This window comes from Ctenopharyngodon idella, chromosome 23 (assembly GCF_019924925.1).
Source record: "Ctenopharyngodon idella isolate HZGC_01 chromosome 23, HZGC01, whole genome shotgun sequence".
Lineage (NCBI taxonomy): Eukaryota > Metazoa > Chordata > Actinopteri > Cypriniformes > Xenocyprididae > Ctenopharyngodon > Ctenopharyngodon idella.
The window spans coordinates 22,432,579-22,449,205 of NC_067242.1; the positions used below are offsets into that span (position 1 = coordinate 22,432,579).

General features: G+C 38.9%; 1 protein-coding gene across 2 annotated transcripts in view; it reads right to left on the reverse strand.

Annotated features, from left to right (window-relative positions):
* Nucleotides 1-16,627, reverse strand: part of acad11 (acyl-CoA dehydrogenase family, member 11) — an 81,288-nt gene that overhangs the window by 19,130 nt on the left and 45,531 nt on the right. For both annotated transcript variants that reach the window (XM_051882736.1, XM_051882734.1), the window contains one exon: nt 12,200-12,272. In XM_051882736.1, the coding sequence (XP_051738696.1) occupies nt 12,200-12,272 (73 nt within the window). The remainder of the gene's footprint in view (nt 1-12,199; nt 12,273-16,627) is intronic.

Genomic DNA, 16,627 nt, shown 5'->3' on the forward strand with positions numbered 1-16,627 from the left:
TATCTGTTAGGTCGAGCTCTGTACTCCCCTCGTTTGAGGGTTGTTCTGCATAGTACTTAGCTCCCTAAGCTGGTCAGTGGTTGAAGGCCTCCCTATCAGCCCCCAGGCTGTTTTATGTACTCCCCTTGTTGGGTTCCTTTGGAGTGCACAGCCTCCTCAGTGCTGAGTAGATCCTAGGATTGAGCAGAGTTTTACTCCCCTCATTAGTAAGGGTAAAAAGCGCTAAGCTGAGTCCTGCTCTCCAGGATGCCCATCTCTGCGCTCCGGTCTGAGTTAGTTACTGCCTCTTTTGCAGTCTCTCTTACTGGATATCTTCTCTGAAGAAATGTGTTTGGAGACTCTGTGATCAGACAGGTTGTTGGCCAAGACTAGGTTTCTGTAAAGTAGACCAGGTCAGGCCTCCCTGGTGGCAATCAGGATCGAGTACATTGCCCTGACAAGTGACTGCTTAGGGGTCCCTCGGGCCCCCTGGCCACATTCCCTTAAAGGTACCCTCTTTTCATAAGGAGCTGGTTCCAGAAGCCGTTGAGCAGCCTTGGTAGGCCTTCTGAGGAAGGCCTCTTTGAGGCTTATAGCTTGGGCTGTTGGCCATAGGGAATGTTGTCACTGACAGCCTATGTGTGACCTGTAGGGGGAGTGGTTCTGGCACTTCAGTTAAAGCTGCTAGTTTTGACGTTTGTCTAGCCTTTTGGCATGCACTCCCCTCAGCATGGCGGCGTGGGTATATCGTTCCCCATAGCGTATTCAAACGCAGTGTAGAGTTCCCTTTCGAAAGGGAACGTCTCAGGTTACGTATGTAACCATGGTTCCCTGAGAACAGGGAACGAGACACTGCCATGCATCGGGGCTGCCTGCTGAACAGTCCCTTCAGACGATAAGGCACTGACTGGTTCTCTAGGCGCCCCTTATATACTTGCGTAATGATGACGTCATAGGCTGTCGCCGGCCAATAGGATTGGTAGGACTTGACAATTGCTTTCAGACACCGGTTCACTTGATGGCGTTCCCCATAGCGTATTCCAACGCAGTGTCTCGTTCCCTGTTCTCAGGGAAAGATGGTTACATACATAACCTGAGACGGTTATTGCTCTCACTCTCTCATACTGGCCACTGGAAGTTCAACATAGCACCTCATGGCAAAGAGCAGAACAGGGCTCCACACAGAACAGGCCTCGCCATGGTCGACCAAAGAAGTTAAGTGCACGTGCTCAGCGTCATATCCAGAAGTTGTATTTGGGAAATAGACGTATGAGTGCTGCCAGCATTGCTCCAGAGGTTGAAGGGGTGGGGGGTCAGCCTGTCAGTGCTCAGACCATACGCCGCACACTGCATCAAATTGGTCTGCATGGCTGTCGTCCCAGAAGGAAGCCTCTTCTAAAGATGATGCACAAGAAAGCCCACAAACAGTTTGCTGAAGACAAGCAGACTAAGGACATGGATTACTGAAACCATGTCCTGTGGTCTGATGAGACCAAGATAAACTTATTTGGTTCAGATGGTGTCAAGCGTGTGTGGCGGCAACCAGGTAAGGAGTACAAAGACAAGTGTGTCTTGCCTACAGTCAAGCATGGTGGTGGAAGTGTCATGGTCTGGGGCTGCATGAGTGCTGCCGGCACTGGGGAGCTACAGTTCATTGAGGGAACCATGAATGCCATGTACTGTGACATACTGAAGCAGAGCATGATCCCCTCCCTTTGGAGACTGGGCCGCAGGGCAGTATTTCAACATGACCCCAAACACACCTCCAAGACGACCACTGCCTTGCTAAGGAATGTCTCCAGACCTAAACCCTATTGAGCATCTGTGGGGCATCCTCAAATGGGAGGTGGAGGAGCGCAAGGTCTCTAACATCCACCAGCTCTTTGATGTCGTCATGGAGGAGTGGAAGAGGACTCCAGTGGCAACCTGTGAAGCTCTGGTGAACTCCATGCCAAAGGGGGTTAAGGCAGTGCTGGAAAATAATGGTGGCAACACAAAATATTGACACTTTGGGCCCAATTTGGACGTTTTCACTTAGGGGTGTACTCACTTTTGTGGCCAGCAGTTTAGACATTAATGGCTGTGTGTTGAGTTATTTTGAGGGGACAGCAAATTTACCCTGTTATACAAGCTGTACACTCACTACATTGTAGCAAAGTGTTATTTCTTCAGTGTTATCACACGAAAAGATATAATAAAATATTTACAAAAATGTGAGGGGTGTACTCACTTCTGTGAGATACTGTAGGATGCTTTCCGTTAAGTTAATTAACCTTCTAGCAAAGCTCTTCAGTTTACGAGTGTTAATTCTCTTCAGCTTCAGCATGCAGAGCTCAAACAGCAATGATTTTTCCTAAAAATCATCTCATCTAGAATGCTGTGTTCATTGCCATGTTTGACACAAAAATGGCGGTGAGCATAGCGGAAGTGACGTCTTCGGTACCCATGAATAGCTGGTGTGCGGTGAGCGTACTCGTGCCGATGTACTGTGGCTGTCATCACATCATCCAAGCGCATCATTCAGTGCCGCTGGACAGGCCACCTCTGCCTCGCATGGCCGTCCTGCAGGCCAAAGCACTAATAATGCACAAAGGTAGTTCTGAGCCGGGCTTGATGCAGGAACTTCACATGGCGACTGACCTCACATTTCGGGCAATGAAAGTCACAGTCAAGTCAAGTCAAGTCACCTTTATTTATATAGCGCTTTTTACAATGTAGATTGTGTAAAAGCAGCTTTACATTGATAACTGGTACATTGTTTGGCTGCACAGCAGCTCTTAAAGAATAGTGTCAATGCAGGCAGATCAAAGCACTGTTGAATATAAAAAATTTAATATCAGTGCGCGTCCTCGGCCAGACGATGTCCACCTTCGCAGTCCAGAAGCGTCATCTCTGGCTAAAGCTTGCAGAACTGCAAGATGTCGACAGAGTGCGCTTTCTTGATGCTCCCATCTCGCAAGGTGGCCTCTTCGGCAACACTGTCGAGGACTTTGCCCAGCAGTTCTCAGCAGTCCTGAAGCAGAGGCAATTAGGCAAACATCCTGCCCCGACGGGACATCTCTGCCACCAGGCTGCTGCGGGCTGCGCCCCCTATTCTGCTTGTTGCCAAGGGTGTCCTCCTGCGGCTTCTAAACCAAAAAGATATGCTCCATGATGGCTCAGCCGTGACATTGAGCCCCCCACAAGAAGGCGACACAGCCAGTCACCCAGGTGACTGCTAAAACCTCCAAACAGTCAGCGAGGCGGCACCTAGATGGGTGATGTGGAGATGCAGGGGACTGCTCTTTCTCAGGAGGTCGTGAATGCACCACTTCTTTCCCCGGGGGAGAGCCAGGTGGAGAATCCTTTGTTTCATTTTGGTTCTGTTCTGTTCATTCTGTACCCAAATTCTTTTAGAAAGAGCGGTCTCCTCACTCTCCAGGTCATACGGGGTGTGTGTTGGCAGTGAGCGATGCTCTGCTTTCTCACTCCCAGTCCCCCTTCTTTTACCACAGGCCAGGAGTTCAAGTTTTGAGGATGTGCTGATTCCTCACACCTCCCCAGCCAGTCCCTCACAGGAACCACCTCTGCTTTGCGATGTTATGCTTCCTGGGTTAGGGCCCAGATAGTGGATGTCATCGCCTTGGCGTACCAGTCCCAAGGCGAGCCGTGCCCCCTCAGAGTCAATAGCCGCGTTTCCACTGTCGGGCCTAAAGCGGGCGTGCTAGTGCGTGCCACTTCCAGGGCTTGATCGTGCCTTGTCGGGGCTTCCTCGGGGCCAACGGCCAGGGTTATTCGGCCCGCCGAATACCTTGGTCCAAAGCGGGCCAGCTCGAGCTTGTTTACGAACAAAGGTGGAGTTAATCTGTGTGTGGAGACGGAGGCGCCATGGATGATTACATATAGGTGACCAGCTAACATCAGCATTAAAGACTTTTAAAAACATTTTAGCTCAAAACTCACATTCAGACAGCAGCAAGTGTTTGAAATAACTTCTGTTTGTGATCCGATATGGATTCTGATCACCAAGACTATGCGCGCTATTACCATAGTAAACATGGTAAATATGACGGCTTGAAGAAATCAGACAAATCATATACGTAGTGTGCAGGACTGTGTTGATTTAGATTTTGATGGGACTTATTTTATGTATATCTACTCTGAAGACTTTAATTTTGAAAAGCAGTCACAATTAGCCTCTTAGTTCAGGAAGCAGGAAGTACCAGTTGTACTGCAGAAGTTCAGAAAAATTGTGGTAGCTGTGACATCCCCACACATCTTCTTTCTTTGCATCTGTTAAACGCAATGTCTGTAAGTACACAGTGTTCATTTATTGTGTGATATGTTTGAGAAGGTTTTTTTGATATTTTGATGTACATTTTCTTGGTTTATTTAACCTTACTTTATCATCAATCTGTAATCTTTCTATTTCATACTTAGTAACATTGTCTTTTGTATATTTTTACAGTTTCACAGTTGAATCATAAACTTCATAAACGACTTGATGTCTCCAGCGAAGTTTTTTTGAGTCACTGTTTAACTTACTGGATAGTTAGATGCTAGAGAATTCTAACAAGGCCAGTACACGTAGGCTATCACAATCATGTATTTATTTTATCTGTCAGCACGTCTCATCTCTTAACGGACTGTCTGATATCCATATTTAGCTCCACATATTTCATAAAATAAAGCAACTCCAGTTTTTCGGGATTCCTCTGTTTCTCAGACTGAAAATATAACTGTTGGGACGTCACTGGAGAGAGTGCTAAAGCTCCTCAGGTCGTATTTTTGGTGGAAAATTTGTAGAAATTATCATTCTTTGTAAATGTGATGTAAACATACTGTCCCATGTCATGACTACAAATAAACAGAAACAGACACGACTGAATAAGTGCGTGTGTCCTCTTTCTTTTGTGAAAAAACAGTAAATACCACTTTATTTCTGTGACTAATGTTTAATCTTGACACAAATTAATTCATTATTATCAATTTGTTTGGTAAAACATTGATGCTAGGGATTTTAAATCTTTAAGTAAACAACAAAATGCCAACAAACCCCTGCTTTTATCATGTTCACTTTACGATCTCGCTATTTTCCAGTGATTTCTTTCTGATTATTTTTCTGATAAAACTTCCATTTGTTTGTGAAATGATGGGTTTGTGTGACGTTGTTCCAGAGAGGTGTGTTACGGATGGGTTTTAGTAAAGCGCTGCGGAGCTTCTGGCCCGACGGTGGAAATGCAGCGTGATTTTGGGTTCGGTGCTACAAGTCCGGGCCTGGCCCGCTGAAAGCCCTGGCTAGCACTGGCCCGACAGTGGAAAAGCGGCTAGTGATCACTCCACTCGGGGTGTTGGTTCCTACACCGGAGTGGCAGACATCTGCATGAGCACATGTGCTGTGCGACACCTAACACCTTCACGAGATTCTACAGATTCTCCGGGTTGAGCCAGTTTCTTCCCGTGTGTTGGGTACAAACAGGTAATGTGCAGGAAGTCTGGCTCAGTGTCCCGCTTGCAGTGCCATTCCCCTCTAGTGGAAGGATAAGAGCGCCTACTTTGCTCTTCAGGTGAGTTCCCCACTCTGAAAACCCTGGATTGAGTTTCTCCAGCTTCCTTAGGCAGTCAGACTGAACGGGATTCCCTGTCTCAGATTCTCAACATAACCCTGAATGAGTGAGTGCGAGCCGGCCTTATATGCCCGTATGTCTGGGTAGTAGTGGCTTGGCATGCAAATCTAACTCCCCAATATTCACTGGCCTGTTTTTTTACTACTCAGAGGTGATTGGGGCTCCCAAGTGAGACCGCAAAACATCAGTATCGACATAACTTTATATTTGTTAGGCTAGTACTTTTGGTTGTGGTATAAAATCTGGAATCGAGAATTGTGAAATGTTATTGGTATGTAAAATACAAAGTTACACGGGTCAAAAACAATGAAAACAATAACCTTTTTGTGGTGCCATTTTAACATTTAATCAGTAGATGTATTGTATTGGTGATACTGACCCTAATTTATTGTACTTAGTAAAAAGATGGCATTAAATATACATTTAAAATACACTGATGAGCCATTACATTATGACCACCCCCAGCCTACAGCATGAGCACACCTGGCAACCGAACGGTGTCGCAGGTGCAGTTCATTAAGCAGTATACATACCACCTGAGGACCAGCTTTCAGTCAGTAGAGTGTTCGGTGTCAGAATGGGAAAAGATGAAATATCGGAGTTTGATAAAGGACAAATTGTGATGGCACGGTGCCCCGGAACTTCAATCTCGGAAATGAAGCTCCTTGTAAGTTGTTCATGTGCTACTGTACTGAGTATTAGGGGTGCAACGGACCGCGGTTGATCCGTGATCAATATGAACCAGGCCCCATGGTTCGGAACGTATGTGATTCACGGATTCACTGCATTTAGCCATTATATAGTGAAAGTTTTTTATTTGCACGTTTGTAAGTCTTACTAATTTAAAACACTCAAGCGTTTTTAAACAATTCAACTGCAAGAAGACGTAAATTTCACAATCGCACGTTGTTTTCTGTCCACACACACTCAAAGCACGTACACTCACAGAGGCGCCTTTCAGATGGCACGCAAACACATAATCGAGCTGTGTTTCGAGGCACCATGAGCTTGAACAGACACATACACACACAAAATGATCTCAAAATTCCCGTCTCGACAAGTATTCTTGTATACTGTCAGTTATAAAGTCTTAAGTGAACATAAACAGCCAAGATAACTTGAGAAAGGAATCAGATGTGTTTCATCATATTGATTCAGTGCATTCGGTTGTGCATTCATACACTGGTTCCATGCATTTAATGACAGCAGCCTAAAAATAACTATGTCATTAATTGTCAAACAACAAAACAACTTTAACAATGATTAATCTATATTTAATTTATACAGTGAACACTATGCATGCAGTGCAATTACAATTATATTTATATTACTACATTTCTGTACATGAATGGGTCATTCTCACGAAACCATTAAAACACCACGGCACTAATGATTTTAAATATTAAACATGCATTTTAGTAATATATAAAAACAAAATAATAAAGACAATATTGTTCTCTACACTGAACAAAGAGTAATTTCAACATATAAATGAATTATTTTTGTATTTTACTATATTTTCAGCTGAAATTCTCATTACCGCAATGCGTCCAGGTATGTCTGAATGTATGTTGTGTTCTAATTTAAACAGAAAAAAATGAAAATATTCTAAAAAATTATTAAGAGAGAACTCTTAAAACTCTTTCAGAGAGAACTTCTGTTTTGGTAATGAGAATTTGATCATACAGGCTATTTTTAAATATTTATTATGAGGTATTAAGTTAAATAATATTTACTAACTGTTGGAAAACTTTTGCAAAGGCTAGGGTGACAAATTTCAGAGAAAAGGTTTACAAAAAAAGAAATCTACAGTGTCGGGGAGTCTACACAAATGTGGATGTTCACACACATGCTGGCACATCTATCATTATGAACACTTTCCACAGGCGTAATTATTTTGTATACTAAGCTGATATTTTCTATCCCTTAACCTCTAAACACAACTCTCAAAGAACACTTTTGGCCATTTTATATTTTAATAAAACATTGTATGTTTATTTTGCCATTTGATTTATGAAGACAGCTCATAATGTAGTGGTAGAGACACTACATTATGTAGACAGTTAGTCCTCACAAAGCAAGTCAAAACAATACATACAGGTTTGTTGCACTATATTAGTGAGAACAGTGATATTATGTCCTAACCTGACACCTAACCCTCACAGAAAGTTGTGTAAATCATTAGATTTAAATATAAACATGATTTGGCCAATTTATGAGCATTATAGGCTAGATTTTACCAATAAGTGAGGTAAGCGGCTGCTTTAGGGCCCCGGGGAATCAGGGGGGCCCATTGATGGCAAAACTTTTTTGGCAAATGCTTCAGTACATATTTGTGTTTGAGCTTTGGAGAGCATTAAAGGTTTCTATTTACAATGCATTTTGCAGCACTGAGCTCAGTAGCCAATCACAGACATATCTATTGCTTTCTTGAATGCAATGGCCAATCAGAGGTGTTTAAGTTAGAATCCACTCACCCCTTGAAAAGCAAGTTTTTGTTCAGAGTTGAGTTCTGTGTGCTCACGATATGCATTTCAACTTAATTCACATTTATTTGTATAGCGCTTGTCACAATGCATATTGTTTCAAAGCAGTTTTACAGAAAATGCATGTGTCTACATTACAATTTAAAGTGATCTGTTATCAGAGGTGACTGAAAGTAATGTCCATTTCAGAAATTAGATTAAGATTAAGATAATAGAAATCATGTTAGCTTATGTACTTTAGGCAGAAACAATGAGCTACTTAATTATTACAAGTTGTGATCATGATTACAATACACAGAATTTTGGCAGACATATGTACGATAAATAAGAGATTTATTTTCAAGTGTGGAGAGCTTCATTGGTTATAATAGAACTTCATGAGATCGCTTTTTAGTGATTATAAAAGGAATGCTCTTTTTGTGGATTATAGGCTAATACGTATAAAATCTATTCAGAATTTTAATAAAAGCCTTGTTTTTCATGCTGCTGAGATGATTGATGAGGACTGAATAACATGCTGCAAAGTGTTGGTAATGACATCCCATATCAATGCGGAATGTTTGAGCTCTTTAAATTTGTTCAAATCTGATTGGTTATCAATGTTTGTTGTTCATCAACTGGAATAAATTTTTTTGGAAGTGATTCAAGCAATTGTTTTTCTTTGCCATTATCGTTGTGGTGTGGACTCTACTATTCTCTTAAATTTTGAGTATTTTTTAAAACTAATTTGGTAAATGGGTGATGTATGTTGTATTGTTAAATGCACATTTTTAGCCTATGTAAGCCTATATTTTTGAAGCACTGCAAAATCAAACTGATTGAAATTAAATCCATGATTGTGCCAATATGATCTAATTTATTTTCAAATTCAAGTTTATATTTTTAAACTATACCTCATTCTTAGTATACTTATTATCATTACCAAAATCAGCAACCTTATTTCCGTAACCTATATCATTACCGCAACAGGTTTATTTAATATTTACTTAATAGATGGAAAAATTGTAGTTTGCTTTTAAATGCATGTGCAGAATATATACAATATGTTCTTTCAGGTTTGCCACATCATTTTGAAAATATGTCAGGTTTCATTGAAATATAAAAAAAAAAATAGGTTGTAAATTGTGGAAGTTGTTGCGGTAATGAGAGAAATCAATCAAAATTTAAAAAAAAAAACTGTTCATTTAAAAATAAATATTATTTCAGAAAAATGTGAAAATGTATTTGCTTTTCTAACAGTGTTGATGTTTTCAGACTGTTGCGGTAATGAGATTTTTTTAGGACTTGTTTTGGAAAATATGTTCAAAAAGGTCTTAAATTGTAAGTAAATGTTTTTAAATTAATGTTTACAAATACTCCAGACTTTGTTTCTAATGTCTGAAAAAAAAAAAAAATTGTTAATTGAAGCATTTTTTAATTTTCATGTTTGAAATTTTTAAAATCAAGTTTTCGTGAGAATCACCCGACTACTGTTAGACCTAACTTTATTTGTAACTGTTCTATAGTATTTATCTATGTTTTAATTCATGTATTCTTATTTTTACTGTCTGTTCACTTTATTAGTTAGGAGTTTTTGCTGTGGTATAAAAGTACTTAAAATGTTAAATATTAAGCAAAGTTACATTTGTCTTAAACCCCCCCCCCCATTTATTTATTTATTTTTTGCTGATCCGTAAAATGATGTTGTGCATTGTTCACAACAACTGCAGGGCCACAGTGTGACAAATCATCAGCAGCTACAACAGTGGTGACCAGGGCAATGTGTCACAGCACACAGTTTATATCAGCCTTCTGCATATGGGCCTGCGTAGCCGACGACCCAGCTGGGTTCCCATGCAAACCGCACGCCATCGCCAACAACGCATGAAATGGGCTCAAGATCATCGAGATTGGACTGTGGATGATTGGAAGAAAGTGGCCTGGTCTGACGAATCAAGATTCCTGGTGCATCATGTCGACGACCAAGCGCGGATACATCGATTACCAACAGAGGCTATGGCACCTGGGTGCACTATTGGGCGGACACAGGCCGGTGGCAGTTTTTTTGGGACACTTTAGGCCCCATTACCCCAATAGCCTTTTACTCCCCTAACAATTACTAACAGCTGTCAGATATCTGAACATTGTTTCGGACCCATTCATGGCAAATTTGTTCCCTGCCGGTGATGGCCATTACCACCAGGATCATGCACCATGCCACACTGCCAGAATCATCAAGGTGTGATGCGAGGAACATGATGGTGAATTTCTGTTAATGCCTCGGCCTGACATGAACCCAATCAAACATTTGTGGTTCGACTTGGAAAAGCGGTTTCACGCTACATCACCACCACCCCACAATGTATGGGAACTGGAGGACCTACTGTTCACATTATGATACCAGATACACCAGAGGACCTATCGCCACTGTGTCGAATCAATGGCTACATGTTATTAGATAGGTGGTCATAATGTAATGGCTCATCGGTGTATACTAGAGCTGCCCCCGACAAAAATTTTTTCTAGTCCGTTAGTAGTCATTCATTTAAGCCATTCGTCGAATAATCGAATGTTTATATTAATTTAATGACTTAAGTATATGGGGGAATATGTAGCCAATTCCTTGCTCAACCACAGTTTTTGTCTTGACTGACCCCAACTCAGCCCTTTAAGTGCATTTTTACTATGTGCAGAATCAGAAGCAGCTGTCAGATTGTGCCTTTTGCTGTCTGTGTCTGGTATGATTCTGCTGTGTTTAGCAGAGATTTCAGACTGGTCCAAATATAGACCCGCAAATACTGACCTACCAGATCCCTCCCCAAACATTGAAAAACCTAAAACCTGAAAACACTTTTGAGAGGAAAGGAAAAACAAAAAAAATAAGTAACAAAAAGAGGAAAACCAGGCAGCAAGTGTTGAGAAAGACATAAAGAAAACTTTAAGGGAAAGACTAACGAGCATGACTGCTCTTAACTCAGAGGTTTGATCAGTTTAGGAAAAAACTAAAAACATGAACCAAAACAAGCAGATCAAAGTCAAAGAGACAAAATGTAAACAGCAACAGCAGTAAATCTCTTAGTTAAACTGCTCATTTGTCATTTTGCAGATGTATTTACTGTATTTAAAGCATCTTCCAGAACACTTAAAGGGTCACATGGGCTGTTGCTGTAACAAGTGTCTTCCTAAAGAGCGCATTAATGATTTTTCAATTTTAATCTACAACCTAAACTAGGTTTTTTTTTTGTTTTTGTTTTTTAACACTACACACATTTTAAATGTCTTGTTGATCATAATCCGAGTGATCCAGTGTTTTTTGTCACGTCGCTTGCAACATATAATAAAGTGTTACAGAGTTTAATTTAAAATGAGCTATTAATGTATTATTTTGTACTTTGTTCATTAAAAAAACATTTAAAAAAAATCTTTCTGAGCACAAACTTTTGAACAGTAGTGTATCTATATATGAGTAAAGCATTTATTTGTCAATTTGAAAAGTAATTTAAGTTATTATTTTATTATTTTACTATAACATCTGAATACATTTTAAACATTAAATAAACAGTTTTAAATATGCCTATTTATTTGTGTAATTTGTTTATTTATATTTTTAAAGTAATTACAAATTTGTTAAATTATTGACAAATTGATAATTGACTATTTTAGTGGAAATCCTAATCCTCCATAACAACAAACTTCTAACCCCATGCATTAAGTTATGCACCATTTTTGCTAAGAACATGAATGAGAACCCCAGCTCTGTAAGAGTTTAAGGCTTAGACCTAGTTATTGTTCATATTTGCAAGACTCTAATATTAATATCTTATAATAGAGTAGTACATTTTTAATATGCTCTGCAGTAAAATGTGATTAAAGTCTATATAGTGAGCTTAGTGAAAGAATGCAGGCAAAGGAGATCTCAGAGCAGACCACAGGATCCCATGCCCGAATGTGTGTGTGTGTGTGTGGGTGTGTGCAAAAGATCTGCCAATGTTAGCAGTACATTCTTTCAAAAAAATCTGTGTGAGGGAATTTGCCCAGCCTGCCTAACACAATTTAGGTCCAGAAACTGACCAAAGTCAGGACCTAGTGGCAAACATTTAACCTGGCTATACTGCTGACTTTTTGGCATGTATGTCAGAGATCCAGTACCTGTCACTATTTGAGTCCAGTGACTTGCTCCTGCACATGACTATGCCGATCTCACACTTTGGGTTACCAGCACCTGTAATAAAAAAAACACACACACACAGAGTTTAACTTTGCCACAATGTTTGTTTTTTAAATAAAGAGAGGTCAAAAGAGCATTTTCCTCTAAATAACTTGTGCATTTTGTTTTTATTGTGTGTGAGATTTAATATGTGTGGTTGGATTTCATTTTAAACAGTATGCCATACGAAAGTGTGATGTCTCATAGCTAAATATCATATTTTATATTTCATATAAAAAACCCTTGATATTAACCGAATTTTAGATTATACCAACGCGAGCTTAGTTCCTACAAAGGAATTAAAGATCTAAAATTTTGGCAGCTTTTATAAACCATTGTCTGTGGAATGGAACTTTGCAATAATAATAAACTTTCGTGATTGATTTTGTTTAATTTTTAAATCAATTTCCTGAAGTGATTCTGCCAAAAAGGCTGTTGTAGGTGGTTGCTGCAATGTTAAGCACAATATGCAGCTGTCAAAGTGTTTTGTTGCGTCAGTGTCTCTAGAGGGAGCTCTTTCTCACACTGACATGCACTTTGCACATGCACTTCTGATTGTAGCACTAGTTTCTGTTGTACATGAACTGCAGTTGCTAGCATGTGCATGCACTTACACACACAAACACACACACACACACACACACACACACACACAAACACATGCAATGCTCAAAGCTCTTATAATGAAAATTATTCACAGACCGCCATAATGTACATCATGAGTCAAAGCTGCTATAATTCACAGCAAAGTCAAGCACACACAGGCCTGGGGCCAATCTGTGATCCAAGGGACAGATGGGTGTGTCCCATGAACATTCTTTTCCTGTTTATTGTCCAGTTTTCTGACAAAGGACATAAGGACAGCAGATCAACATGATATTGCCCCGATCAAAGGAGTAAAGGCTCAGTTTATTGAATGTATAAAAGGTGGGTGTGATAGGAGCCTGCAGGGAAAATTGTCCCACATTTGTACAAAAGGTCTATCCATACCTGCATATGTCAATTTACGAGATAATAAAATAAAAAAAATAAAAAATAAATAAAAAAAACTCTTTTTTTCCCCCCAATACAAATGTCATCCCCATCTTTAAAAAGAAATATTTTTCCTAAAAGATATTAAGAATTGTTTTATATCTTCAGTTATTTTTCTTACCTCATTGGCAAACAGACTTTTGTTTTGTTTTTTTAAACCTCACTAGATGATTTAGATGTCACTAGATGTCAGATTTATAAAAAAAAAAAAAATGCAGCAACGTATTTTTAAGACGACTCATCTGCAGTATCCAACTGTAACTGTAACTGTAACTGAGACAGACCAAGTGAAACTCACTGATAGTGGTTTCGGATGGTCTAGTCTAGTGGGACGTCAGCTTTAAATAACAGAGGTGCAGCATTCTGTAAAAACAGACTCGGGCAGGGGCCAACCACAGCTGCACACATATGGTATAAAACATGACAAGAATGAGGAGAATGTACCTATGAACATACACACACACACGTTTACTTGTGTGATATAAATGGTAGGTAATGCTTTAGATTACAGCCCGGAAAGTACTGCATAATTACAACGAATTTACAGCGTAACTTTCGATAATTATAGTGTACCTATAAAGTAAGTACGTGTAAGTATAGGGGAACAATATGTAAAGTCTTGGGAATAAAGGGGTAACAACCAGGAAAATAAATTATTTATACTGTAAGTATTTTAGAACTAAGGGGTACTTATACTATTATGATAGACAACAATCTTACATTTGGGAGCAATTTAGTGAAAAAATGCACTGATTAAGTTGTTTCAAGGCAAGTAGAAAGAACTACTGCTCCCAAACGTGATTGTTGTCTATCATAATAGTATAAGTACAAGGGGTACTTATACTAAAATACTTACAGTATAAATAATTTGTTATTTTCCTGGTTGTTACCCTTCCCAAGACTTTACATATTGTTCCCCTATACTTACATGTTCTTACTTTATAGGTACACTATAATTATCGAAAGTTACGCTGTAAGTTCAATGTAATTACACAGTACTTTCCGGGCTGTAATCTAAAGCTATATTACATTAATCCTCTGTTGTTGTTGTTGTTGTTTTTTTTGTTTTTTGAAAAAACACTTACTACACACTTACTTACTAATTACACTTACTGTAAACTAGCCCAAATGCTGTTTTATTCATTAACCATTCATTCAATTGTGGATGTTCCCAGAGGTCTCCAAAGGGAGGTTTTCGGAGACATTTTGGGCTAAATAAAGCCACACACATACTCATACTCAAACACTTAAGGCATGAAACTACAGGCAAAAAAAGTTTTTTTCATGTACTGGTCAATTTTGAGATTTTAGACTATTTGTTTTTCATAATGTGTTTTTTCAGACTAGTGGAAAGAAAACATACAAAATATTTGAGTGTTAATTTAAATTTTTACTTTATCTATTTACATCTGTAAATTTCAAATACCATTAAAGACTTTTTTTTCTCAAAATGAGTTTTCTTTTATCTGAGCAAGACATCTCCACTTCAGTAGCACTTGCATACACCAAACTTGACAGTTTTATTTTCTCAAACTTTACTTTATCCAATGTTCAGATTTCTATTCTGGAAATGTATGAAAATTGGTGCGTGCTTAATTCGATAATGCATAATTTGCATATTTAAGTTTTCCAAAAAATGTTTGCAATTCTTAATGTCATTAATCAGCTGGGGAAGTATGGTGATATCTATTAGTAATTTTTTTAGCCTGTTCACCTAGGGTGTATTGTGTATTGTAGTTATAGTAGCAAATAATAAATAAAATAAAATAAAATAATTAAAAATAAATAAATAAAATACAGTTAGAATGGAAAAGAAATACATATATAGTTTAATACCACATGAAATTAAAACACAAGAACCCACAAACTCCCACAAGGCAAAATTTGTACACAATGACTCATGTACTTTTATGAGAGCATTGGACAAGACGCTGAATCCACAATTCCACACATAACAGAGGCACACCTTAGATTCTGATACACATACACACAACACACCCTTGAAACAAACACTCAAGGTTCATAATTTCTGGAAAGACTAGTGTTTTTCCTTAGGAAGAGTTAGTCACTAGCCTTCATGCGTGTTTGTGTGTGGGTGTGTATGTTTATGTGCTGGCAACGGCCCTTACTTTAGTAATTCTTCTGATGAAAACAGAGGTTGTGTTTCTCAGGGTGTGATATAAAAGACTTGTCCTTTCATGTCTGCATATTGTCCCCGTACATGCAGCCAAACACGCGACCGTTACCTCCATGGTGCATTCCATAAAGAACAGACTCTTTCAAACAAACAAATCACGCAGGGCCTTCGGAATGCTGTGCTCTCTCAAATAAAAGGATTAAGTACAGATGAGCTACTGCGAGGAATTACACCAATCAGACAAGACCCTCCATAGTTTCACACTTCACAGCTAATATCCTCAATGAACATGCCATTCTTTAGAAAAAAATAATCACATCAGCTACTTCCCTGCACAAACAAACTAAATGACTGCACTCGGAAAAGAGCAGTTACAAGACTGTAAAGTTAATTACACACAATGATTTCTTGCACCAATGGCTATAACTAGTTCGGGGAAATATGCCAGTTGGGAAAAATACCTCTAATTTATGTTCCTCTGTTCTTATAGCCTTATCTAGATTAGAGCAGCACAAGGATTTCGTTTTTTCCTTTCCAAAATACTATGCACTGTACATGAATAAAAAATGCTTCTGTGATTGACCTGGTAACTTCGGAAGATACCTTTTATTATGGGTGCACAAATATGTGCAGGAGGTTACCAATATGACCCTACACTGCATGGGTGTTGCACTCAGATATTCGCATTATGATCTCAGAGTCAGTTCATATGCTCAATACAGGGATAACATATTAAGCATGAAATAAAATCTACATCTGCAGCAGCAATTTGAAAAAATAAGATGAGATAAAATAAGATTTTTGCTGCTTGTTCAATTTATTTATTTAATATGAGCTAAAGCAACACAATTGCTGAAAACTCAATTTCATCGCGTTTAATCCACTTAAATAGATAACAATTAAAGTTTACTTAATCCATTTGAGTTGGGAATATATGAATCCCTTTTGTTGCATTAACGGAAACTTGCTTTAACATCTCTTGCTCTGCATAGGGGTTTAGGGGAATAAATGTTCAAATAAAGTGTTTTCATAACATGTTTATTTTATGTGTAAATTCAAGTCTGTGTTTGAGTAAAAGGAGACCACTGTCAGTGTTATGTTGACATTTAAAAGAGTTTCTGTTATGATAAAGTTTTTATGGTTACCATTATGCTTTCCTTGATAAAAAAAAAGAAGTCATTTTTAGATTACCTGTAAATAA